The sequence below is a fragment of the Streptopelia decaocto genome, assembly GCF_964273445.1.
Source record: "Streptopelia decaocto genome assembly, chromosome: 3".
NCBI classification, from domain to species: domain Eukaryota; kingdom Metazoa; phylum Chordata; class Aves; order Columbiformes; family Columbidae; genus Streptopelia; species Streptopelia decaocto.
In genome coordinates, this window is record NC_138656.1 from 51,422,336 (window position 1) to 51,450,080 (window position 27,745).

Below are 27,745 nucleotides of genomic sequence, written 5' to 3' on the forward strand. Positions count from 1 at the left end.
AATGTTTATTCTTAGAATCTTTAATGTTTAAAATTGTTTTGGGTTGATGTTTAATTCCTTTTTAATGTACTTTTTCACACAACTAGGTCATTTTCTGGTTTTGGTTTCTATTATTTTCATGGTATGAGAGAGGCCTGGTTTTGCCCTCTACCATTTTCATGGTATGACAGAGGCCTAGTTTTGCCCATACTCAAGTGACTATTCTAACTCTTAGGATCTGGAGGTCTATGGTTTTTTCTTTCTTTATTAGACATTATTAAGTATATGTTGATACTGATTATTTACTTTCCTCCTTAGCCAACGTATCCTGAGGAATCTACCTTGTTTGAGGTGTATTTTTCTTAGATTCACTTTCTTTTTTCCTTATAAATTTCTCTGAAACCTCACCTTTAGTTTAATTCATAGTCACAGAACAGAAATGCTCTGCATTAATGCCTATAATATATGGAAAATCAAGAAACGAAAGTTTAAGCTATGTCAAAACAGATAATTCTGCCAGTCCACAGAACAGGATACACTTCCAGTTGCATTAGTGAAATACAGATTCCATTTGGCACAGGATATGGTACTGTCCCTACAACAGAATGGTTTATTTCTTATGACTTCCAAGTTTTGTCTGCAGCAGCAAATTTGACACCTGGGAGAAATTTTCGTTCTTGTTAAATATGTTCACATTATGTAATTGTGAGTCATTTCATTTACCAGTAAAGACTGTCATACAGAAAGATATGTTCTGGAAATGGCTGGAATCCCCAGTGTCCCTGGCACTAGAAACAGCCTATAACATAATGAAGATTTCTATTTCCTGCTGCAAAAAGAATATAGTTTTAAAGCAATATTAAGTGCAAAATAAGGTAACCTAAGGCAGAAGTCTCTTATATCCATGAAACATGGAAGGAATAAACTGAATCTTCTATGGGATAATAAGTGGAATAAAGTGGTATTCCTGATTAAAGTGAGTAAAGGAAGGGTAAGTGTATAGGAGGAAAAGGAAGGAAATTGGGGAAGTTTTAAGTAGGGCAGAATAAAAGAAATGACATATAATTTAGCTGACGCATAAAATTAGACGTCCAGCACTGACCCCCACTAATTTGGCAGCTGAATACAGGAGTTAGAATTTTTCTTGGGTCCTGCTTTAAGCACACTCTGCCAAATCAATTTATGTAAAAAAAAAAATGACCCATTATGTTAATAGATTTCTTCTATGCCTGTTTGGGTCCCATAATCAATACCTGCATAGAATCCATTTTAGCTAGTTTCACCTGAATTAGGTCACAAGTAAAGAATTGATTTCAGAAAAAGAATCCAGTGTTATTTTGTATTACTATTTGTAATAATGCACTATGGTTGGTGTACAGATTTATTGCTAAACCTCTCCACATACTGAACTCATTCAATGCAATATGATTGTCAAGAATTACAAAATCCTTTGCAGTAAGTTAGAATAGCTTATATGTTTAAATGGAATCATGCCCAAAAATGGTGTAGAGCTGGGTCTATGAAATAGAAAAAAAATACATAAAAAGAAGGTACTAAAGGCCAATGAATAGTTCCTTAGAATCCATTACGTTACAGTACAGATAGTCTGAATAGAGAGAGTGCGTCTACTCTGGCTTTTCAAACAAATTCAAAGGCTGGTAATGTTAAAATGTTACTTTTGTGGCCTGTGTTGCAAGGGAGAGTACAAATCCATGTACTCATCAAACTGCCTCAATAAAATCTAGCTTCTCTCTCTTACTGTTAATGTATATTATTGCATTAATATCAAGAATACTAGAAATAATTAGAAAGAAAAATGCTTCCCTGGTTAATAAATCTGTCATTTAGAACTGGAGCTTAGTCACAGATGGTGGGAAGACCACTTAGTTGTCTTCAGGTAAGCAGTTCAGTCTAGGATTTGAAGGGATTTCTCGGAAGCTCACTTACTTCAACTTCAATTTAAAATAATTTGGAGAATGGCTTAAGGAATCAGTTTTTAAAATTGAATTTGCAAGGAGATGACTCTCTGTTTTAATGAGTTTCACAATATTCGCATCAGGTGAGAATTATTTCATAATTTCAGAATAGGGCTGTTTATACCAGATAGTTCTGTGTAGTCATTGAATCCTAATCTGTAATGTCATTTAGCATTCATTGTAGCTTGCAATTTAGTTATCTTGGTGCTAGAAATGCAAAAGTTCATGATAATGGTTTTAGTTATGTCTTTTTTCTTTCATTCAGGATTTAGAGATGGGTGGTGTAAGGAACTGAAAACATTACTGTCTCTAAGTAGTAGAAATGCAAAGTTATTGTAGCTATTTTTTTCACTTTTAAATAGTCTTTCTCTGAAAAGATGGAGAAATAAGATTTTTAATGTAGAATTTTACACAGAGATGTATGAAAATTTAGTAACATTTTCCTAGCATCTAATTCAGGAATACTCTTAAATAAGTACCTACATTATTTATTTTTAGCATTTTTGGAATAGAAATTCTCTCAGTAGTGGTACTTGTGTTATATTAATGTGGCTTTTGCTACCAAGGAACCCTTTGAATTTTAGGTAGAAATAGTTATTGCATTTCTTTCTCCAAATTGTTTCTACATTGCAACTCTTATATTCCACAGTGAAGGACAGGATTTTTTTTTTTTCTTTGCTTTTGAAGTAGTTCTGTAACTACGGTATGTTTGTCCTATTAACTTGTGTGGAAATAGTCAAGATGTCGTGATGTAAGGAAGTGTACAAGCTTACTCTTGGGTTTAATTTAGATTCTGCACAAAAGTGCCTGACTATTCTTTTTCAAAAGTAAAATCTTACACTACGTCTCTTTTGACATAATTTTGGACTGGATTGTATAGCATGGTTATATGCAATAAACATAGACAAAATATGTTGAAGAGCTGCATCTTAGCTGTGTGTAAATTAAAATAGTTCTTCCAAATCTGCTCAGACTTCACAGGTTAGTATTGTTGTCTTCAGTCAGTACACAGTCATGTTAGTCTTTTCAATGAACTTGGTCAGGCTGTCACACCAAATAAAAAATACACCAGAGGAAAAGTCCGGCAGTTCAGTAAACATTTATTTCTGCAATGTGTAGGAACTAAAACTTTTTTATTCCTTGGCCTTGGGACAGAGATCCATCTGCTGGAGTTACTGTTGGGTGAGATCAAGCAGCTCTTTGGGCTGCCTCACATTCCTGGTTTGAATGATTCAAAGATTGGAGTGGTTGTCTTCTCTGAATTTACCTGTATTAAAATTCAGGGGTTCAAATACCTCCTAATCCCAAATTTGCGTTTTTAGTTGTTAAAGCCCGATGTGAGAAACTGTACCTATGTCAGTTTGATTATCTACAATTTTTATTGCTCATCTCATCTGTATTACAGAGTTTGTAACTGTATATATTATAAATATATTAAAGTACACAGGTGAATAGGGAAGCATTTGTATGTTTTGACAATAGAGAATAAAATCAGAGAATAGTTTGCCTGACCTGTCTCTAGGCCTCTTTGTAGTATGTAATGGAAAAAATGTAGAAAACCGAAGTGCCTTTCACTCTGATTTCCCTATATATATGCATCTGCTTCATCATCCTGTTCTGTTAACAGGTTTCTCCCAAATCAGAGAGCACAGAAATACAATGTGTAGTTTGTTACAGGGTTTGGGCTGGAAATCCGTACCAGCCATTGCACATCTTCAGCTAATGCAAGAGGTGAATGGTCACTTTACTGCAGTTGCAAGAGGAAATGTTTAATAGTAACTGCTACACGTGATGGAGACTGTTCTGTTTAAGTGTTCAGTACAGTCTGTAAGCACATATGCTTTAAAGACATACCATATACTACTGTTTCTTCCTGCAGATTTCTTTATTGCCATTTTCACCTCGTATTTTATGCCTGTAGTTTTTGCTTATATCCCTGGTTTTGTAGCAGAAGTTAACAGAATAGTATTACCACAGCAGTGCTGCCATTACTGTTGTGACTATTTCCAGTTAAACTGATTTTTAAAAGCAGTTGCATCGATTTTAATTGTGTTCTGAAGAACACAATTAATTGCATGTGGGGGCAAGGGATGGGGCTAAGTACTTGTCTGGTTTGGAAGAGGCTGCATTAGTGGGGACTGGCAAAAAAGTCACTGGAAGGATGTGGGATCTACTGATTGTAACTTGTAAATTTAGACTTGTGGAATCTTGTGGCTAATTTTTGTACTAGTCTTATGCTGCGATAATAAGGAGGTGACTGAATCAGTCTATGAGTTTGTTACTTCAGGCACTGATTGTCCTTATCAGGCCTGCCTCTGACTGTGCCTTTGAACAGTGCCTGTACAATGGCTGTCACTTCATATCTGGGGTTTTTTTTGACTCTGGAATTATACAGATGGTGGCAGAAACCTGTAGGAAAATATTTGGTAACTTGAGAAAATGCTGATGAAAAACTTGCCCATTGCAGCAGGGAATGGTTTAGCATGCACTACTCCCACCTCATCATAAATTTTTCCAGTTTAGGTATAGAGTGGGAGGCAGTGAGTATTTTGTGGTGCTTTTGAAGACAGAAGCCTGTGTTAGTTTGTTGTTTTTTGGTTTTTTGTTTTTTTTTTTTTCAATTAAACAAAGCCATTACTGTTAGCTATATTTTTTTCAGCAGAGCCATTACAAGGTTTATCTCTCTGTGAGGTGAGTCACTAGTTTCATGTATATGAGCATACTGTCAATATTGCTGTGAATGGCAAAGAATATCCCCTTATTTCTGGCAAACTGATTTGCCTTTTTTTCTGAAAAATTACATTTTTGTGTTTTGTAAGACTGGTTATAAGTACTTAGTTTAAGACATGAACTGTTTCAGTTTTTCTCCAATTTATAAAGTACCTGATTAATCTGATGCATTTACTGCTGGGAATTTGAAGCCTCACTGATTTTTCCAATAGAAGAGAATTTGTAGATGCGTTACCGTTATTATTGTACCATATTTCAGGACACCAAAAAGGCAATTTAACATCATCAACATTTTGAAGTTCTTCCTTGTATCCTTTTTCAGGACAGTCACAGCACTACTACCTAAATGTTATTGAGCAATGCTCACTTTAATTTCTTTTAATTTTTAGACAACATCTGGGGAAGATGTACGGGACTTCACGAAGGTGCTGAAGAATAAGTTCCGGTCAAAGAAGTATTTTGCAAAGCATCCTCGACTTGGCTACTTACCTGTGCAAACAGTGTTGGAGGGTGACAACCTGGAAACGTAAGCTTGATTATAGAGTAATTGCTCCTGAGGTCACTGGCCTATTCAAAAAAACCCCAAAAAAACAAACCACCTGAGAAATAATCAACAGGAATTGTAGAGACTTGTGCTGTCTTATTTTCCATGACATGTTTTGCATTATTTGCATGTCTTGCCCCATTTTGAGAAAGTAACATATTTTATACTTAGATTTTTATAAGGATTTTATGATAAAGTCTTTGACTTTAGCAGGTAATGTTGGAAGGTGCTGAATGGCTTTTTTAAAGAGAATACTTTTATGGCTTTGGAGAGACTGGGCTTTTGGAACTGCACTGCTTGCTTGGTTATGTCAAAGTCCCTGGAGTTAGAAATCTGAGCTAATTAGGTTCCTAGAGGCTTCAGAAGAGCAGGTGGCCTAATAAAAGAGAGCACTCTCAGTGTCTCCACACTATTACTTATGGTGCTGACAGAAATACTCCACTTTATTTACTTACTTCATAGTTGTCAGCAAAGGACACTCTTAAAAGAGCAAAATTAAGATGTGTTGACAGGGCACTACAAGTGGTTTCACGGACTGACTCCTCTTGGCACCTTGGAGCCTGCGGCACCACTGCATCCCGTCAGCCCAGCACTGCGTCGCCAGTGACAGCAAATGTGGAGCTGCAGCAAACACGCTCTGCTTGCATGCAGCAGCTCAGTGCCATGTCCATGCTCTCTTCTTATGACCGGAGGACTGTGAATTTTATTTATAATAAGCAAACAAAACCCGTTCGTTAGTGGTTTAAGAAACAGGAAGAAGTAATCTGAAAACTGGCATTATTGATGGCCTGGCTTCTAAGGAAGCAACACACATTCAAATGTTAAAAAGTGACTTGCCATGGGAGTCTTCAGCTGGTCTGTATTTGAAAACAAAAAAATAAGTCACCAACACAGGAAAGAAAAGTTGCTTTGACATGATGGAAGTTTGTCAATAGTGCCAGAAATTGAAATACCAAAACTGTAATCACAGTTCAGGAAAAAAGTCTCTTGGTCCAGTCATGTGGGAAATATACAGATAAACTGCCAGCATCATGCTGAGGAAACTGTTGGTATTGGTTCTCTCCCCTGCAGGACACAAAACTCAATAACATGTTCCTTTAAATAAATTAATAATAATTATTATAATAAATAGTTTTTCAAGTGTCAGAACGTAATACAATATGTATTTACTTCTGATTATTTTTATGCAGTAGGAAAATAAGCACTGATAACTTTGACTTATAGTGGTGTTTTTGTTGTCAGTGGTGGTTTTCCCCCCCTATTTTTTCTGTAAATAATTTTCTTGTTAGTTTAAAAGGAAAGCATAAATACTTGAGCAGAATTTAAATGAACTGATTCCATTTTATGAACTCCAGTTCAATCAATAACACTGATTTGGTATTTATTTAAAAATTGATTTTTATTTAACAAAATGAAGTATGTAAGTCAGTCCTGTCTCTCCATGATACACGGCATTATCTGTTGCTGTCTCTTCTCTACATCAATCATTGCTAATTCAAATAATCTAGAGGAGTTAATGATTAAAATGTTTTGTTTTTCTCCAGCTTTCTCTTGCTTAAATTGTACAAAAGTTTTTTGTTTCATGGTTTCTTTCTTTCTCTCTATTTTTTTTTTGTCTTCCTTGCAGTCCTATCACTCTCATCAGTATGTGGCCAGAGCAATATGAGTGAGTATGCAGAACCCCTTTGTATGGAAAGCTTAGTGTGCTGGTTGTTTTCTTTTAGCTCAGTTGCTGCTAATCTGATGTGCATGAGCTATAGGGCATGCCTGACCCAAAGCAATAACCCCTTCAGCAATATTGTGAATTTATTTATTTGTCATCAGTCTAACTTGCTTTAAAAATAACATTGTCTTTATCATTAATTGCTTTAGACACCACTCATTTATATTTTTTTTTAACTAGTCCTTCTCAGTCTCCACAACTGTTTCATGACGACACACACTCCAGGATAGAGCAGTACGCTACTAGGTAAGAGATGCTCACCACTACACTGCATTTTGTGATTGATTCCTGCAAATTTTAATATATTCTACTGGCTGGACATTAATTATTAAAACTATATAATTCTCCATACTCAGAAACAATAAGATGTTTTTAAATCTTCAGATTCTGAATATAATCATATTAAATGTAAAGCAGATGCATTAAATCTGCCATCTGTCATGCAGCATGGAAACTGTTGCAGAACTACTGTGCGTTATTTCTCAAATGTGCTGTTTTCCTTTTGTTTCTTCATATTTAAACTTTGGAAATAAACTGAGGTTGTTGGATTACATCATTGTTCCCTGTAGGATTTTAGACCCAGGTTTTTATTTTCTTCTATGATAGGTTGATGTTATCCATTACCATTGACTTTTATTAGCAGAGCATATATTAATTACCAATTTTTTTATATTCTGTCTCTTATGGGGTCACCTAGGACTTTCATGATAAAATGTCTTTTCTGCCAAGTCCATCTCAGTGCTTCTGTGTTTTGTTGAACTCTCTTCTCTATGCTCAGAGCTGGTGATGATTAAGCACTAACCAGAGCTACCCTCTCAAAAACAATACCACCACCCAACTTTTAAGCGACAAAGAAATTGATCCATATTACCATGTGAACTGACTTGGTTTTGCTTTTAGTGTTTTTTTTTTGTTGTTGTCGTTTCTGATCTCCACAACTAATAAACAGTTTTACCCTTTCAGCTTTTTGATTAAAAATTCAGAGCATATGTTTAAGATAACTGAATTCTTACTTATAGGCACCATAAGAAAGCTTCAAAACAGTTTGTGAAATACCTAGGATACTCAACAGGTGATTTTTGCAGCAGGGGAAAAATGGGACAGAAACTAACCCTGAAGGGCTACCTACTGTCAGCTTCCACGTCTTTTTTTTTTTTTTCCCAACAATGAATATTTTCATCCTTCATAAGTAGGATAGTACAATATCAAAGGCAAAGTCGTAGTGCTTTTCAATAATGTAGAACAGGTAATTAATTTAAATCACCTGACATTCATTTGAATCTGTAACTTAGGCCATGCTGTAAACAATTAAAACCCATGTAGAGGACTACAAACTAGGCAAGAAGCAAAGGAATTAGACTCCTCTAAAACTATATGAAAATTTTCTGTCTCCATGTCCTTTTTTCAGACTGTGGTGCCAGAATGCTGTGGCTTTCTGTGACCAGATGAAGCACAAACTCTAGATCAGCATTAAATATCAAGGGAAATCTCAGGTGCAATACCTGTTTTCCCTCTTCTCCCCCTCAGCTCTTACCAGTTCTGCTCTGGATTAGACTTGTTGAAGGTGGACTACATGTCTCAGGATACAAAGCTAAATCTGTACCTACTCTGTGCAGAAGCAAAACTACAAATTTAAAAAATACTAATTACTATATAAGTTAACTATCTAAAGCCATAAAGATTTTTTTTTCACCTGTAATAATAAAATCTGAAAGATGAAAACATAACTACATCTGTATCTTTCATATAATCTTTATTGTGTGCTTTCTATTTGGATCTGTTATTATGCATATTTCACATATAAACTAGTAATTTTTTTCTGTTATCTTGATCTTTTCAGGTAGGTTTCTTTCAAGAGATATAACCAGGGCTTCCTTAATAAGACTGTGCCTAACTGAAAGCCTTTATTGTCACTGATTGAAGCACATTCCACTCTCAGTTTTCTGTTAACAAAGTTCCCTACCCGGAATAAAGTATCGTTTCCATGTCCTGTTGTGCTTTGTCACCTCTGAATTGCTTCTAATTTCCTTTCTCAGCTTTCAGTTTGTGTCCTGCCTTGAAGGCTCTTAGCAATGCTAAGAGTCCCTTCTCTGTCTCACTCTCTGCTCCATGATCAGGGCTGACTCCTGGCTCCACATGCTGTTCCAAGCAAATCCTCACTAAGTGATGGAGATTGAAAACATGTTAACAATGGTAGAATTTGTGTTTGTGAAACAGGATATCTCTCACTCACTTGCTAAGAGATTCAGGGCAGGCTCTCCTCTGAAAAATACAGGGTTTATACCATTTCCCTATGTGACAAGGGGGCTATGAACATTAATTTTGAAAATTTTATTGTGTCAGACTTAAAGATGCTGAGCCAAGCAGCATTATAAAGGCAACTTACAAGCATCTAACTCACTCTTGTTACTCACCATGATCTAGATGTTTGAGATGCCTCAGAGCAGAGATGATCTGAATGTCTCCAGTCACTTAGGAGCTTGTCCTTCCCTTCAGAGAAGGCATTGGAGCGCAACATTCCACCCCAGATATGGTGGGGTGAGACAATCAAGACAACTTTGTACTGTGTGTGCTTTCATTTATCTTCCTTCAACCATGAGGAATATTAACAAATGTAAAGATGGGCAAGCTTGCACCATGCTGAAAGATGACACTGGAGCTCTCTCTCATTTCTTTAGGGCCTTGCACACTTCTTTTAAAATTAAGTTTGAAAATGTCTGTAATAATGTATAACACACTTGCAAAAATATATGTGAAATTAAGATAATTTCATACTAAAGAAAATGTCAGTATTTGGTGCAGTCCAGTGTATGTGCACAGTACTGAGTCTTAATAGTTTTTTATGTATGTGTCTAACACAGATAAGGTATACCTTTCCTAGAAAACTGAATAGACAGAAAGTTTCCACTGTGATTTTAAAGCAGTATGGCCTTACATGTACGATATAATAATCCGGTCCTTTTAGATTAATTCCTTCCAAACGAGAACTGTAGGCCATGACTCTCTGTAATTACACTGGGTTTTTTTGTGCGGTTTTCCAGGACTTGTCTGTCCACAGTGCAATGTTATTTGCCAAGCATAATTTTAGATGTTGCATGTGCCATATGTAAAAAAGTATGCATCCGCTATTGTTAGTCCTGCTTTATAAAATTCAAAAAGAAAAACATCTGCAAAAACATCTCTTTAACTAATTTTACCATGACAGTTGTGGTGGTGCTAATGATAATTATACTAGAGAGAGAAAATATACTTGTTCTTCATTGCTTGGCAAGTAGAATTAGTTAATCATAGCACAAGTTTCTCATAAAAGTCCTCTGGATTATATGTTTTTGTCACAAAATCTGGGAGTTTAGTCCTATTCATGCATATCATGACTGCCACATTTGAGCCGTTTCAAAGTAGAATTGATCTTTGCAGTGCCTCTGTTTAAATTGTGCAGGACTCCCTCTGAAAATCGTGGTCTTTCCCTGTCTTTCAGGCTTGCACAGATGGAGAAAACCAATGGCTCCTTCCTCACAGACAGCAGCTCCACCACAGGAAGCGTGTAAGTAACTCAGACTCATTAAGGCTGCCAGGAACTTTGGTCATAGATGCATGGTATAATCTTCACAAATTGTAACATGGGACTTAGTCCCAGTGAAAGTAGCTAATAAGTATGACTCTAAGGGTGCCTGCATAAATTTCATTATTCCAAGCACCAACTGTAGAAATTAGTGATGTTCTTTTGATGTTGTAAGGTAACTCTACATTTGTCAGCAATTCTGTTTCAAAAGGACGGATATTTCGTATGACTGGACACATTTCTTTGTAACCTCATCTAGGTGTTCCTGCTCCAGCAGGGGGATTGGACTAGATGATCTTTTGAGGTCCCTTCCAATCCCTAACATTCTGTGATTCTGTGTCTAAAAAAAGTCACAGCTCTATAGGTTCTAGTTTGTATTACTTTTCTGCTTTTATCATAGTACAAAAGAAAATAAATCCTTCTGTGTCAAAGTTGACAACAGAGTGGGTCAATAGCTTCTGCTACCTCCCAGGACAATTTTCTCATTTTGAGGAAAAAAATTATAATCATCTATATAGGAGGTTGTATAGAGCCAGAATAGTGTAGATGCTACTTGCTTAGATTTCAGTTTGTCAGATGCTGATCCATCTGTTTGTACTTGGGGATATAAACATAGTCCCAAATTAAATTTATCAATACCATTTTCTTTTGAGCGGTGGGTCACTTTTATTGTCAAAGCCTTCATTAAAAAGTGTTGATGAACCTGAAAAGCACAGAAGTCCTTGAACTCCTGATGAATTACATTTTTTTTCAATATAAAAATACATGAATGTTTTAATCTCACTATATTATCAGTTCCATTAATTAAATCAGTGTAGTGGGACTACCTCTTTTATTATTAATGTCATCAGCTTTTCTAAAGAGGAGGCAGAAATCGTTCTTGTTCAGCTTTAGTTAAAAAAGTGCTATTGTTCTCAGTAGTACTTTCACTTACTGTTTTAACATCTAATAATGAAATTATTCTACATATGAATGTACAAACATTTTGAGATTTCAAATATTTTGCTTCAGAGTGATCACCTTTAAATATTTCCTCTTTCCTGCTTAATTAACTCTACTTATATAACTAATAACACTTTTTCATCTGTAAGACACATACATTCACCAATGACAGGAAAAAAAAAGTCATACTGTTGTTTGAAAGTCAGAAAACTTGAAAGCTGCTAAATGCTAATACACTTGATCAAGTTGTTTATTTTGCAATTAATTAGTCTATCCATATACAAGAACAAACAACCATCATCCCAACAGTAAAAAAGGGGTGTATATGCTTAATATATGCTTAATTTTTACTGGCAAATTAGCTGTTGATTTTAATGCCATTTCCCTGTTCCCCTATAAAAATTAGTTTTAAGAAAAAGAATGAACATTGTGAACTTGTGTATCAATGTGTGAGAGGAGTCTCTGAATTTGGGTCTCAGACCTGTTATCAAAAGTGGACTATTACAGAAATAAAACATGCAGAGATTTAGAGGCCCGGGAAGACAAAGTAAATAACTTTAGTACTGAATGGCAACTTCTGGGGTTTGTTTGTTCTGTTTCGGGGTTGTTTTTTCAGATAATAATGTATGCTTTTGTTAAGATAAATACTAAAGTACTCATAAAATTCTGAAGAACTGTAGTTTAAAGTCTGTAATTACAGCTGGAACATTGGGATTACAGTTCAGCTGTATTCTTCTTGCTTAAATGCATTTTGACCTGGAAATGAGCATGGTGTAATCATTCCTTATGGGATGACTTTGAAGAAGTAATTTGAAATTTGGAGGACCATTTTCTCAGCTTCAATGCCCCTGCTGTAAAAGTATCTGAGTAAAATCTTGTTTTCTTATGGTATTCTTTTGAACCTTCAGAATATCATCACTGGTTTGGAAATCAAATTCCCTGCTTCTCGTAATTGTAGTCCTGTGATCTTATTTTTTATCAGTCCTCAAGAGTCCTTCAGTTTACTGTGAGTCTAGAAGAGGGGCATAGTTGCACTTAATATTGGAAAGTTTGGTCTTATCAGGTTAACATGTTAATCAACAATACTTTTAACACTCTTCATGCTCCCAAGACTATGTGTAAGGAGTCTTCTACATTTTAATAACAATAAGAGAACTTCTGCCATTGGTTAAAAATCATGGGGATGGGTTTTTTGGCAGGAATGTTCTGCAGTGTGCCATTTGGTTAAGAAAACATTCTTCAAATAAATTTCTTGGTTTTTAAACTAACCTGCTGTCCTGAATGTCATTGTGACTTCTTCTGTCTCCCTAACTAAGGTTTCCTAATCCTCCCCTCCTCTAAAGCTATGTGAATTCCTTTAAAAAAATGCATTCTCCTCAGCTGGAAAAATATTTGTAGGTTAAGAAAAACTCACAGTCTCTAGTGTAGTATGTTCAGCTGCTTAACAAACATTCTAATGCTCTCATGCATGAGTTTTCTGATATACATACATTGAATAAAAATGTTTTTCCTTCTTGTCATCTTCTCCATACATTAGGGAGTTCTAAATGTTTAGGCTAGACTGTTGTGATTAATCTACTTTGGCTTTAATTCATGTGAAAACATCTATACCTTAAAAGCAGACTGGCATTTTCACAAGGCAAGGTGAGCATAAGGAAAAAAATGAAGACCTTGCAATAAAGAATGATAAATAGTGTTCCCCCGTAGTGAAGCTACGCCTCACAATTTGATAAATCATGGTATTGTAGAATAAAAATGCAAAACAAAACAAAAATTTAGGAAAATAGGACAAGAATATAACCCTCTTATTCCTGTAGTGTACAAACTATCCTATTTAGCCCATACTGAAGTAAATTGCATTGGACATAGTATAAATATTTTTTGTAAAATGTGAATGTTTAATAGCTGTTTTCTGAGTTATGACCTTACTACCAGTTATCTTCGTGTCTGCTGCACTGTTGATGACACTTCATACTCAGCTGAAGGCAGAGTCGGAACATATAAGAAATTTTGTGCTTATTTAAAGGAGCTGTGCGCTCAGGGGTAGGAACAAGCAGTGAAGGCCAGTGGTACATTTAGCTGGCATTGCCACTCATGTTGTAAGTCAAGGCGGAGCCCTGGTGTGTAGTATCTGAGTACTCTGACATGATGTAAGTAGTTAAAAAGCATCTTGTCACAATGAGAAATTATTTTCACCTGGTGATAAAATTAGGAGATGAACAAATAAACTGAAAGATAAAGAGTGTTTTGGAGTACCTTCTTGAACCTTATTGTAATATTTCTCATAGCATCAGTAGGTCAACCTGCACTTCATTTTGACTAGAATGCATGGTGCTTGGTATGAGGGCCACAGGAAAACATTAAAATGATTGATGAAGGAGGATGACAAATATCCACCTCTTACTATCTAAAATCTGATTTAGCAATCAGTTTTCTTAATCAGATAAAATAACGTACTGATGAAAAGTGACTGTCAGGAAACCTGAATTTTTATTTCCACAACTTAGTTTTGATGCAAGGGAAGTCATATGCAGTGTTATTTGCCTCTTGCTTCCTCCATGCATAATGCATGTTTTGGAACAGACCTCTTGAAAATATGTATCCACAAAGAGAATAGGCTATTTCAAAGGCCATTTTCCCTGGGTTTCCTCGCTGGGATGTTCTTTTCCTTTGAGATGTACTGCTTTCAAGTCTGACCTCCTGGGATGTCATTTTTACTGATTTCTACTATGGTGAAATGCTGAGAAGGAACTGGAGTCTGCTGTCGAAGGTACTTTGTGTACTTCTAGACTTTTCTCAAAGTGTGCAGAGTCTTCAGGAGGATAACCACCAAGAAAGGATGAGGAATTTATTTTGAGGTTGTGCTTTTATTTTGGTTGGTGTTTGCCATCTCCAACCAATTCAGCAGAAGAGAGTCCTGGATTCTCACAAAGTGTTTATGTGACACAGAGCATGTGTCACTCCCTCATGTTGTAGGTCATTGTGAAGTCCTGCCCTGGGACTCCTATGCTGCTAAGGAATCTGTCTGAACTACAGCCATGAGGTTTGTTGGTGCAGGTTCAAGGTTCTGTTTTTTTCAACTAGTAATTTTGCAAGATAGACCAGAGGTGGAATATATGGTAAACATATTCTTCAAAAGACTTCTTTTATCAGGCATGTTGAAAAAGCCTGCTGTCAGTTGAAGGTTGTGATGCCTAAAAAAGACCAGTCAGAATTCCGTCTGCCCTGCACAGTTTCTGAGGCTCTGAACCAGTGGGAGAGGGGGGAAATGGAATTTTTCTCTGAACTGAATAACTGTGAGTCCAAAATACAAAGTTATTTGTATTTACCTGTGTTGATCTCACCTACTGGATCAAAATACAGTCAAAAGTATTGAAGCATTTACTGTATAAACTTGTTCTTTAAAGGGTTTATATGTTTCATTAAAAACTGGGGTTACACCTAATGTGAAATCTTGACAGAATCTCAGATTTAATAAATATAAGTAAATATAATAAACCCAGCTTTACAGAGCCCTATTAAAAAAAAACAAAAACAAACAAACAAAAAAAAAGAAAACAAAAAAACCCCACAACAACAACAAAATTTCAGATTACCTACATAGTTGTTTATAAACTAATTCATCATCTTAAAAATGTAGGTGGCAACTTTATGATGACTAGTTAAAATAACCAGACTAAAGTACTTGGTCAAGTTAACTTTTCCTGGGAACATAACACTCTTGCACAAAAGAATTCTGTATGTGTCATTGCACTCTATCGTCTAAATTAATATGTAAACAGTGGTTTTGAAACCCCATTCTCTCTCCAGTCTTTTTTAACACTCCATTTCTGCGCTTGCTGAAGATGTGACAATTGCATCATGAGCACTTCCCAGCTTAGTGCAGTTGTTTGGGTTGCAGGAAGTGGACTTTGCCCATTTCGCAGGGCTGTAGAAGTCCCGCTATGTACCAAGGGGTCTGAAGCCCCAAAAGGGGTTACATCACTTTGGCAAAAATGTCATACTATGGGATGGGTTTTTAATATCAGGATGGTTAAAGAATGCACTAGCCTTTGTTTTGGTTTTAACTAAACTAATGCAAAATATCAAAGCAAGTGATGATGAGATTCCCTGAGATCTCTCAAGTAGTGGAGAAAACAGGTAGAGGCTTTTTTCCTGTCGGTAAGGAAAAAAAGGAGCACTGTTCTGTTTCTTTTTCAGCTAACACTGTCAGATATCCCCTATATTTTTGAGGGACTTAAACCCACATACAACCTCAATTATATTAAATTACATTGCTGTATTTAACTAAAAATTCATTACATTAATTCATTGCATGCAAAGATACATATTAGCATTTCTTGTGAATATAGCACTGACTACAGTCAAGCCAGTTAAAAAATCATGAACGTACATTATTTCCTTTAAAATTTGACTCGTTAACCAGTAGTTAATAACAAAAGGTAGGATGAAGGAAAGTGATATGCAACCGGAGCTCTATGGAAGGATGTCTTCAAACATGGTGGTTTTTAACCTTTATATCATAAATGACCCTAAATGGAATGGAATGCCATGAACTTTTAAAGTGGATAGGACCATCACAGTCTATAATTTGTTTTGTTTTGGTTTTGATTTTTTTAGTTATAGTGTTACTTGATGCACATTTGTTTGATTGTAGTAGTCTAGATTTTCAGATCTCAATGACAAGTTAGGAAGTGGAAGACCGTATGATAACTTTGGGTAGACAGTTATCCTTGAGAAGCAATAGTTCAGTGTTGTTCTACCATAGGATTAGTCTTGAGTAAAAAGTTTGTCTTAAGCAGTACTGCAAAGAACCAAATAAATTCACTGCATGATAGAAGTACTTTCCTAAGAAAGAGACATTGGGAATCAGTATTTATTAAGTCTGTGGTTATTTTGTCTTGCTCTTAATATGAGTGTGCTGCTTTTAAATAGGTATCAATGTAGTGAGCTACCAAAAAAATCTTGGTTCAGCAGGATAAAATTGGGGTTTCCATTTCACAAACAGTATGTTTGCAACTCTTATTTGTTCTTGTCACACACATTTGCTCCCGTTACCCCAAGAACTTGAGTTTATTTCTGAGAAAAACCCCAATCCATGTACCTGGCCTGTGAAACACCTGATGTGTTTTACTTGTACATGCATTTATTTATAGATTATTCATCACCACAGAAATATCTTCTGTTTCTTCCAGGGTATACATTTCTAAATAACTGGCCTTATTCTTCATTCAAATAAGACTATTATTTGAATCTTTTATGATGAAAAATTTTAAAGTGACTGACAGGAAATTTTAAAAAGTCTCTTGAAAAGCTCCATTACACTTTTACTTGTAAAAGAAATACTTTGCATGTAATAAACTTCCCGTTTTTAGTATATGCTTTCAAAAGCAGTCCTTAAGGATACTTTTCATTATGTCAGACCACAGTCTGTTAGTAGCAGAATTTGTAGCTACTTCTTTCCAACAACACAATACTTTTAATATTAAAAAGTCTCTTTTCTAAATGATATCCAAATATGTGTGTATATACTGCTCATGTGTTTTTCTCTCTATTGTTAACCATGCTTTAACTGTAGAAGTTCTCAGGGTAAACAATACTTCACAGTATCATAAGGTACACAGTCTCCGTTTTGTAGTCAAGCAAAGTTTAAGGAGAGGTTTCTTCAGCATTTATACCTCTGCAGCAATTTCTCCCTGAAAACATTAGTATATGTTTTTCTGTTGTTGATTTATCCCTCTCATGTAAGCAAGCAAGAAAACTTTTTAGGACATGGTATCCTTCACTTACTATCTGACTTTACTTATAGAGAAAAGACAGTAATGGGGGAAGAAAGGGCACACCTATACAAAAATAAACTCATTAAACACTATAGCATAATTGAAAGTGTCAGGACTTCTGTATATCCTTAAAAGAAGGTAATTTCTATGTGAGTCAGGAGGAGGAAGACAGTGTTATAGTGGTGGTTTGTTTTTTTTTTTTTTCTGTCCCTCAATCTGTGAAAAAGAGATTTGCTACCCTTCAATAGTTTCAGGGTGTCACATGTGTACATCAAAATGTTCTTGCTTTCACTATTTCTTTTCAAACCATCAGTAGCATTTGTTGTTTATGCATACATTAAAGTAAACTTGTCTTTTATGCTACTACAGATCAATCTTCTTTTTCTTGTGCATTGTATCTTTATATGGTTTTTTTGCCATACACTTTTTAGGGTTATTTCTTGCTCTTGTAATCCTTTTTCATAAATAAACAAACAAAATCCCTCAGTTTGACAAAGATGTTTGCTCACATAATAAATGTTTTATTGCTCTGTCTTTATCTGTGGTGCTTTATTGCTCTAGAGAGGACGAGCACGCCCTTATCCAGCAGTATTGCCAGACGCTGGGAGGAGAGTCACCTGTGAGTCAGCCACAGAGTCCTGCTCAGATACTCAAGTCAGTGGAAAAGGAAGAGCGAGGAGAGTTGGAGCGCATCATTGCCGACCTTGAGGAAGAACAAAGGTCTCATAATCATCCTATCTGGTTTCTGAATTGTCATTTCATTGTTTGAACCATGCATGTACAATGTGTGGCTCTTGAAGATGAGTAGCTATGGACCTAGGGACACATAATTTTAGCAATAAAATATGAAGGCATATGTTGTGCATAGCCTGGCTCTGTTAGGTAGAAGAGATTATGTCTGTTTCACCTCTATTTTTATGCTACATTTTTTTCCCATGAACCACAAGTCAAGACATTGTCTTTGTACAAGCTACTTGTGTCCTTAGTTGGAGGTGACAATAACATCATTTGATCTAAGAAAGTCTTTTTATCTTAATTTGCTTGATGAAGTCATCATTCTCCTCTTTTCAATATACCAGGAGTCTGCAGATAGAGTATGAGCAACTAAAGGAGCAACATCTTCGGAGAGGAATAAACCCTCTTGCATCACCTCCTGACTCCGTTGTGTCACCTCAACATGCTTCTGAAGATGCCGAGCTCATTGCTGAAGCTAAACTCCTGAGGCAACATAAAGGTCGCCTGGAAGCAAGGATGCAAATATTGGAAGATCATAATAAACAGCTGGAGTCTCAGCTTCATCGGCTACGGCAGCTACTTGAGCAGGTAGATGTACACTGATGTCTTTCTACCATGTTGTTTCTCTGTGACAGATTTCTTTGTGGAACGAAGGCACTGGAATTTTGCTGCAGATATTTTCACCATGCTAATTTGGTCTGTTGCACTCAGTCATTTCTAGCATAAAGAGAGTTTTTTTCTGCCCTCTAGAATAAGCCATGGTGAAAGTCAAATGAGCACAAGATGATGACAAGTGCTGGAGTGATCATGGTAACCTATGAAACATTAAGAATAAAACAAACAAGTGCAATAGTTTTTCATTAATTAAAAAGCAGGGGAAGAAAATATATATTCTGTTCCAAGTAGTGGTGCCAGTCGCACCCTGTATTTAACTTCAGTTTTCCAGTCTTTCTCTAAATAATTTGCTTATTTGCTGCCACAGTCACTGAAAGCATTTTTAGCATGCCAAAGACAGATGGCCAAAGATACATCTAAAATGCAAAGGAGCAATTCATTCCATTAAAAACACAGTTCCTCTTGAGTAGCATATTTGGACCAATAAGCTACAGCAAAATGGTCTGTGCATAAGTAATGCTGAAGGCAAGAGCCTTTTAGTAAATGTCAGTAGCTAGAGACTGTAGGGTCTCTTTGCTGGGGGAAGAAATGTTGAATGTTAGAAATCAGCATAAGCACATCTAGATTATAAAAATATCAACAGCAACATATGCAAGGCATTGTTAGAGATCTCACTTTGTACTATATCATGTGGAAACTTGAATGATTAGGAGAATTTTGTATGAATGTTTGAATATTTTCTCTTGACTAATCATGCCACTTGGGTCAGAGTACAGTGAAGCAAATGATTCCTGCCTTGCGTGAGTCAGGTGCCTGGCTGTACATAGCAGAGGATTTAACTAAGCCAAGAAACAGACCGCATATACCAGCTATCAAAATGGTACTAAGTTCCTGCTGTAGATGATACTTTCATCACAGTGATAAGGACTATTTTTTGTTTGTTTGTTTCACTGCCTGACTTTGTCATTTCTCTCAGCAGTTTTGGCTGAACAGCATTAAGATGCATCTGTTCCAGTGGCTTCCCTGCTCCTCCAGCAGAGTATTTTTGTTGTTGTTACTGTCATTCTAGCATCTTTAATCAGTATTTGAGTAGCTTAAATATTTAAAAGGGAAGATAACAACTGATGCAACTGTTAGCAATCATTCATGAAGTAAATATCTTGAGAACTGTGGTGAATACTAGGTGTTTCAGAGAAGGCTTTAAAATCTGCAAAACCCATAGTCACTTTCAGCTCAGTACATAAAGTAGGAACATGTTTACCCTTTAAAACTTCCTTTTTTTCTCATGTAGCTATGGATAATCTTATAATTTTGTAATCTTTTCAATATCCTTATAACATTCTTAGTAAGACCTTTAGGATATACACAGTTGTGCTATAGTGGGCGGGGCTAAGGAGTAGTAGTTTCTTCTTATAAGTGCCGCCTTTGGATTTTTCTGGGAATCCTGCAGCTTCTATTTTCTGATAGGGAAAGGTAGAACAGAGTTGACCTTTTTCCATATTTCTGATCATATACACCTCATTTACTATATACTGTTGTTCTTATCCTTCCTGTCTGAAATCTTCCCGCTGTGTAGGAGTCATGCTGTGCTTCTGATTCTTCTAGGTGCCTTTCCCTAAGCTGTCCCTGTTTCTCTTCTGTCTGTTAGTAGAGGGGCTGGTATGAATAATAAATATAAATATATAATATATAAATAACAATAATAATATATAAATAATAAATAATAAATAAAATATATGAGAAGGTCTGCATTATTGCTTTTATAATATATCTGTGACTTTTCAGTATGCCTTTCTAAATGCATCCTTACTTTATCTAGTAGGGTGTTTTTGACCTACCACTAAGCACATTTTTTGCTAACTATCTGCAAGGATGCTGAAGAGGATTCAGAAATTATAAATAATTCAAATTTTTAGTATATGTTCTCTGGAACTTCTTTATTTTGACAGTAATACAATTATGAAGCAGCGTTGAATCCCATTACTGCCCCCTTAACTTTCTGAAAAAATGACCACTCTTCAGCATGTCTGGTTTTCTCTCATGTCTTCACCATTCACAGTCTGTGAAAGTCTTTCACTGCTTGGGGAAGGACTTTATCAGAAGCCAATTGAGCATCTAAGTATATTTATTTGTTTCTTCTGCTTTTATTGGCTATTCAATTTTTGTTGTTGTTGTTAGTGGTTATAAGGAATAACTTTTCCATTAACAAGATGGATGATTTGTATGGAAGATTCTCATAAGTCCAAATGTCAAAATATATAACAACCATGTAATTCTTGTAGAACTTATTACTGGTATTAAATGACATAACTGTCTTAAAGACACTTCTTGGCTGTAACTGGCATTTTATGCCACCTCCGTTTCTCTCTTCTGTCAACAACAAGTCTCTGCATTTCTCCTTTCCACACAGCATCCTGACTGTTGTTTGCATTAATAACTTGCCACTGAATCTAAAATACTAGGACTATTTTTTTTTTCTCTAAAAGATTTGGAGTGAGTCTATCTATAGACAGATATTTAGGTAGAAAATTATTGAAACTTAGATGCTTTCCTGTAGTAACTGTTTAATCTATATGAGAGCATTCTAAGATGTTCTTTAGAGAGCACCTTTAGCAGAAATGCACATGCATGCTCGCTGTACATTTCCAAACTTCAGGTCACAGTTCCAAGGTTACCATACTATTTTTACTTCAGCAAGCCCAAAGGATTCATAGCTGTCACACAATGTTGTAATTTTTGTCTGCCTGACATTATAGTGTCAAAGAGGAAGGTGAAACAGGACTGGCATGTGACAACTTTGATACTAACATGTTAATTATACAGGAAAAAAAAAAAAATCCATTTTCACTTTTCTTTCTTCAGCCCTTTTAGATTCTGCATGTGTAAAGTAGAAGTGAGATCTATTATGAAGGGCATTCAAAGTCTGTTTAGATTTTTCTCTGCTTGTCGAGCTACTGAATAGAGGTTTTACGTTGTATTTGATATTGAAGTTAATGGGAGCTAAAACCATCTGCCAATGGATATATGATCAGAGTTTAAGACAGTAAATAGGGACTGCAGTTCCCTCTTCAGCTGGAAGCATAGGAGTGTTATCAAGAGAGCAGAAGAGACTGTTTCTTTTGTGGCTGGGAGACAAAGTCTGGAACAAGAAGAAATATCCATAATGGATGTGTAAAGGGAACTGGCTTTTTTGAGGCTTTCTGTGATTCAGAGGTTTGGGGTGGGGGAAGGTGTTTTGCTTTGTTTTTTACCAAAAGCAACAGAAGTCAAGGGAAGAACAGGTATGTCTTATGTGTCCATTTAATCCACAGAACACTTCAGGCTCTTCTTTGGAAAAGACACCAGTAGAAGACACATTGAAATAAAGCACTATACATAAAAAATGATTAAAATAAATATCTTCCTTGAAATACTTTAAAAACTGCTGTCACACAGAAAAATATCTCAATTTCAGAGTTTTCTGGAGAAGAACTTATCTGTCCCTTCATATCTTTATTTGCCTATGAAAAAATTTGAAAACTCCCAGAAACTGGAGTTAGAAAGTTCTCCCTCATCCCCCCAGAGGCGTGCTTGGTCTCTCTGCTTTTATTTGTTCAGGAAGAAGCAGCATAGTATAGTAAGCGTATGGTATAACAGCATATAATAACATTTAGGGCTATTTTCTTATAGTTTCTGGCTTAAGGGTTGTCAGCTGGGTTGTTTTGAATAAGATGCCTGAAGAGGGCTGATGGTGGAGGTGATCAGATTTTGTAGGTGCTATGCAACTGGGGTCAAGTAGAACATGATTTTCTAGAGTTTTTTCCTCAAGTTCTTTCCCAGTAAAACTGTTAATCATGTGAATATGTTCAGCTGTATCCTCAACTATTTTGCATCTAACATTTTTCAGTATCTGGTTATTATGGTGAGGCATTTATGCCACTACCAGAACCCTTCTCTTCTCCTCCACACCCCACTCTTCATCTGCTTAACTGGCTTGGCCAATTTAAAATCACCACTTATTTTACCTAGACCCTATAGCTGGGTTGAAGCCTGATACTGAATAGCAAATGACTTTGCTACTCGATAAGCATTCGCTGTTCGTAGGAGTGTCTTGATGGTAAAATACTTGGCTGGCCTGAAAACATATCCATTTTTCTTTGTCTTCTAAATGCAGAGCAATATATCTTGATTTATTCTTTTAGTCAAAGCTGGAAGTTGGTATTGTCATGCTGAGAGATGAGATTTGGAGGAGAAAAAGAGATTTGCTGAGTGCTCAAGGGAACATTTCCTTCTATTTCTCACCACTGTGTATGGAAGAAAATGTATTTTCCTTTGTTCAACAATCTTCAATTTTGTTGAAGATTTTTCTTTTAAACTGGAAATTGTCTCTCTCTCAAAAAAAAAAAAAAGAATGTTGGACTTAAGGCTGTGAGCTACAAAGGAGCAAACTTGTGTACAAATGAACTATCATATTGTATATTTTTTGCATCGAGTCTCATAGGTGTTTTAGGTACTTGCTCAGTTTCAAAAATATCTTAAAAGTAATGATGTTTTGTTAATTCGGTATCTGCTTTAGATAGATTTACTTAAATAATCTGCTATTTAAGCTGTTTGGAAGTAATCTGATGATTTGCAATCAAAAAGATAAATGATTGGGGGAACAATTTCAGCTAAGATTCTATAGCTGCTTTAGATGTAAACAATATTTCAGGTGCTTCTGCTTTTTCAGAACAATCAGTTCTGGAGTTCAAATACTGTATTACTACTCTCTTTCTCAAATAATTTCTTACAAGAAAGAAGAAAAACGGGAAAAACAGTTGTATAGACCTAAGCCAACTTTAAATAGTTTGGAGAGCAAACAACAAAGAGGACATAAAAAAGGAAATGAGTGGGGTGACTGCATACAAGCTCACAATTAAATTCTGTAGATACAGTTTATCTAAATTTGGGTATTATTCTCTTTAATGTAGCCTGAGTCAGATTCCCGGGTTAATGGCACCTCCTCCTGTGCTTCGTCCCAGCACTCTGCCCTCGGCTACCCACTCGAGCAAGAGACAAGCTCACAGTTTCATCAGACAGGTAAGAGTTTTGATCAGATAATGTGCTGCATGGGTCTAGAGGTGACTACTGAATAGGTTTGGCATCTTTCTGAAAAGATTTCTAAATAAAAGGGAACTGGTCTTTGCGATGCTCTTGAGAGCAGGACTCGCTGCAGCTGTTGCTTTCCCCATGCTTGCAAACAGCTGCAGTATCACAAGAATCCCTGTGACTCTGACTTACAGATTTCTGTCAATAGATTCCGTGGTCACATCCATTTTAAGCAGGTGAATTTACTGGGCAAATACATTGCCACTGAAGGGTGAACCAGATTTCATTGCACTGAAAGAGCCAAGAGCTGTTTGTCATAGAACACACATTCTCACCCAAGTAATCAAATATACATAAGACATAATAGAAGCTTCCTGATGGCTGCTTTAAAAATTCTTGTGTATCCTCTGCTTATCCTGGTATTTTGATGACCCCACCCTTCAAAGTTTTCGCATCTTCAGGAATTAATAAGCATTTAAGGGTATAACCTCTGCACTTGAGGGGATTTCTCTCTTGAAAGATTATTGGAGATTATGCAAAAGCAGAACTCATTAATGCCACTGGGTATTAGCAGAAATAACCACAGACCATTGAATGTTCAAAATTAGGGGAAAAAAATAACATATTTTTCTCAAATGATCTTAAATGCAATTTCCTCCCTGTTTTTGTTTTCAAGCCTTTGTGCTATAGATTAAAAATTATTTCTGTGAAAATAAGAAAAGTATTCCCTTGCATACCAAAAAGTTTTCATTCAGCACTGACATGTGGGTTTGCTTTCATGTTATCTAGAAAAACATGGAATGCCTTTGAGTCTGATTTAATGCAATGGTAGATTTATGAGAGATGCTGTCTAATAGCTCTACCAGGAACAGGGCCAGTTGTATTCCCTAACCATTCCCTTGCCTTAATTTTATACAGCATTAAAAAAAAAAATAGCAAAGAGGATTTTAACACTAGTGGAATTGCTGGTGCACATTGAATAAAGGCCATTGAAAAGATAATTTTTTTTTTTTTTTTTTTTTTTTAAAGAATGGTGTATTCACTCTGGAAGCTACATGACAAATCATCTGAAAATGGAACAGAATATTAACTGAGCAGCTACCTAGTATAATTCCCTCATCTTGTAAACCTTTTATTTATTTTAACTATAAATTCCTATATACGGCTCCTTGTTGGCAATTTCTTCTAGCTTAAATCTTGGGTGCAATGCTTAAGCTTTAATAAAAGAGAAATGAGTTCTGCTGCAAATCAATAATATAACTTTCACCTCCTCTCTCAAAGCTGGCAATTATCAATGACAGTTCCTACACATTAAGTTACAAAGGCTTCAGGTAGTGGTTTTCTTTGAAATATAAAGGCATATTTAACTGGAAGGTTGGATGAGAATGCTTTTCAGAATGTTGATTTTTTTTTCTCTCTCTTTTTCTCCTCTCCTGACTAAATCCATTGCTCTTTTTTGTTGCCATATTTGCAGATGACTTGTTAGTCCCACCTCATGATACCAACACAGATCTAACAGATGTTATGGAGCAAATCAACAGCACATTTCCAGCTTGCTGCTGTAAGTGTAACAAATGATGTGTCTGAAAATAATACCAAATTTGAGGAGGTCTTTTGAAGAAAAAAAGTCACTCTTATGTTATTGACTAGGACAACAACCTTCCCTCTGATAAGATTTCTTGTCAAGATATGCAAGCTACACAATTTTGTTCTTCAAAGTTCCTCAGTAGACACTATTTGTGAAAGGAAATAAATAGTCTCATGTTTTCAGTGGAAGTCATTCACTATAAGAAAAGACTATAGCTCCATGTGGAATTTTCAGTTGTGTTCACATACGAGAAAGGAGAGCTAGAATTTGCTGCTGATGTAAATTCTATGTAGAACTTAAGTGAACATAGATTCAGAAATTCTGAATTATGTTTCTCTAATAAAACTTGAGAAAAAGGCCTTAGGTAACAGGAGGGGACCATAGCCCAATCTTGGCTGCCTGAAATAATTATTGAACTAGTTATTAAACTAATTAACCAGATGCAATAACTGTTAACACAGCACTTAACACATTTCCCTGCTTAAATGCATTGAAAGCTGATATTTTATTCAGTGTCTATTAAAGGGAGATCAAAAGGTAAACCAATTACTTTTATATGTGTGGTTTATATCAGCTGACATACATTTCCATAGATCCTGTTCCTTCCATAGTTCCACTGTACCTGCAGGAGTGAGGAGCTTGCTCTCTCTCTCTGGTCCCAGCAGTATTTCATGCAGATTGTTGGTTTTGGCAGGAGGGTGAAGCAGCAGCTTTGTTATTCAATGTATTTTTAAAAAAATACACTTATATCTTAAACTTCAGCTCTTTTCCCTTAAGAAAACAGTAGTGGAAACTTTGTTACATTCTGAAACTTTCAACAGTTCTTTCAAATGAAATGTAATGATAATGGTCAATTTTAAAAGGCATAAGTGAGAAGGAGGTGTTTCTGTTCTAATCCTTCTGGAAGCAATAAGACTGAAGTCCATTCTGTCCTATTTTGTAAACTCAGTGTGGACCCTGTCAAAATACCACTTCTATCTCTTGTACATACATAGTTTGGCTGTGAAGAACTGCATCACAGAAGATGCACTTTGCACATTTTGAGAAGCAAATTAGGATGTAGCAAAACAAGTTTTGTTTCGGCTGTCCCTTGAGATTTTCAGTGAGTTCAATAGTTCAGAGCCCATCACTTTGCAAGTCAAAGATTTTATTCTAAGGAGCATCTATTCTTGAAATTGACAGCTAGTGGAGCTACTCAGCACAACTTAATGGTGTGTATTCATACAAATCGGTAGAAAACACAAGCCCAGTATCAGTTCTTGTTTTTGCAAATTCCTGTCTTGCATGCATATGGAGTATAGCAGCTACTGAACATTTGGCCCAAATGAATTTACAGCAAATTTGCAGACATAATAATTCATGTGTCGGGGCAAGCTTGCTAATGATGGCTGTTCTCCACAACCAGGAAACATGAAAAAAAAAAATCATCTAATATCCATTAAATGATACCCTGAATGGGCAAGATGGGATTGAAAGTGAAAACCAGGGGCTCACATAATTTCATATGTTGAAGCATATGTGAGCAGTTGAGACTAAAACAACTCACCATTCCAAATTCTATGTGATTTTTCCCTTTGTTATTGACATGCTGTGGCAGAAATCAAATCAAACCAGCATGCCCCAGTTCGTAGGTACTACTTATGTTTGCTCTTCTTCAGTCATTTTAGAACATCTCTTACTTGGGAGATTTGCTAGGAGTATATTCTTTTAACCATGGAAGATTCATATACTGGTTTAGAAGCCTGTAATGAGTATTATTTGTCCGTCCTTCCCAACAGAGTGCATTAAGCTCTAGGAGTTTTGCTAGGAAAGACTATGACAGAGCATCTAGTCCCTGTTCTTTTCCTGTGGCTGTTTGAGATGGATTTGTCTTTCTGGATGGACAATTATCCAACCTCTTCTGTAAGATTTCCAATGACACAGACACCATGGATTCCCTAGGCAATCCGGTTTAAGAGCGTTGTTGTATTCCTAATATTAAAAAACTATATCCTTACCGTTTTTTAATTATACCTGAGCTAAATTTTATTGGAATAGCCTTCATGTTCAACATATCATGTCCATTTCTTTTTTTAAAATAGAAATTTTTTTTTTTTTTTTTTCACCACCTCATCACTACTGATCTCTCCTACCTTAGTCACAGCTTTCATTAAGGACAGTTACTAGCATCTGTGGCTTAGGTAGATTATTTTTATCCTGTCTTGACTGTATAATACAGCCAGTCTTCTCTTTTGCTGTATTTGTTTTTATGGGTTTCAAGTTATAATCCGTCTTGAAATCAGCATTTCTATTTACTCTAAATATCCCTTACGAAGCCATTATTCATATAGTAAGGCCAGCACTGCTCTTAGTGGTGGGTTTGGGTTTAATTTGCTGTCCACCTCCTTTAATGATGGATATAACGCTGCTTTTCAAACCCTGTTTATGAAGTTAGTCGTCAGAACCAGACAAGTTGTGCAACACTGTGCAGCATTCCTGCCTTTGCATCCAAGTGAGTTCCAGAA

The 27,745-nt window shown here is 36.0% G+C and overlaps 1 protein-coding gene across 7 annotated transcripts in view; it reads left to right on the forward strand.

Annotated features, from left to right (window-relative positions):
• UTRN (utrophin) overlaps positions 1-27,745 on the forward strand; it is a 369,822-nt gene that overhangs the window by 337,382 nt on the left and 4,695 nt on the right. For all 7 annotated transcript variants that reach the window (XM_082049170.1, XM_082049169.1, XM_082049171.1 and 4 more), the window contains 8 exons: positions 5,075-5,211; positions 6,857-6,895; positions 7,133-7,198; positions 10,431-10,496; positions 17,798-17,956; positions 18,316-18,559; positions 23,536-23,644; positions 25,128-25,214. In XM_082049170.1, coding sequence (XP_081905296.1) covers positions 5,075-5,211; positions 6,857-6,895; positions 7,133-7,198; positions 10,431-10,496; positions 17,798-17,956; positions 18,316-18,559; positions 23,536-23,644; positions 25,128-25,214 — 907 coding nt within the window. The remainder of the gene's footprint in view (positions 1-5,074; positions 5,212-6,856; positions 6,896-7,132; positions 7,199-10,430; positions 10,497-17,797; positions 17,957-18,315; positions 18,560-23,535; positions 23,645-25,127; positions 25,215-27,745) is intronic.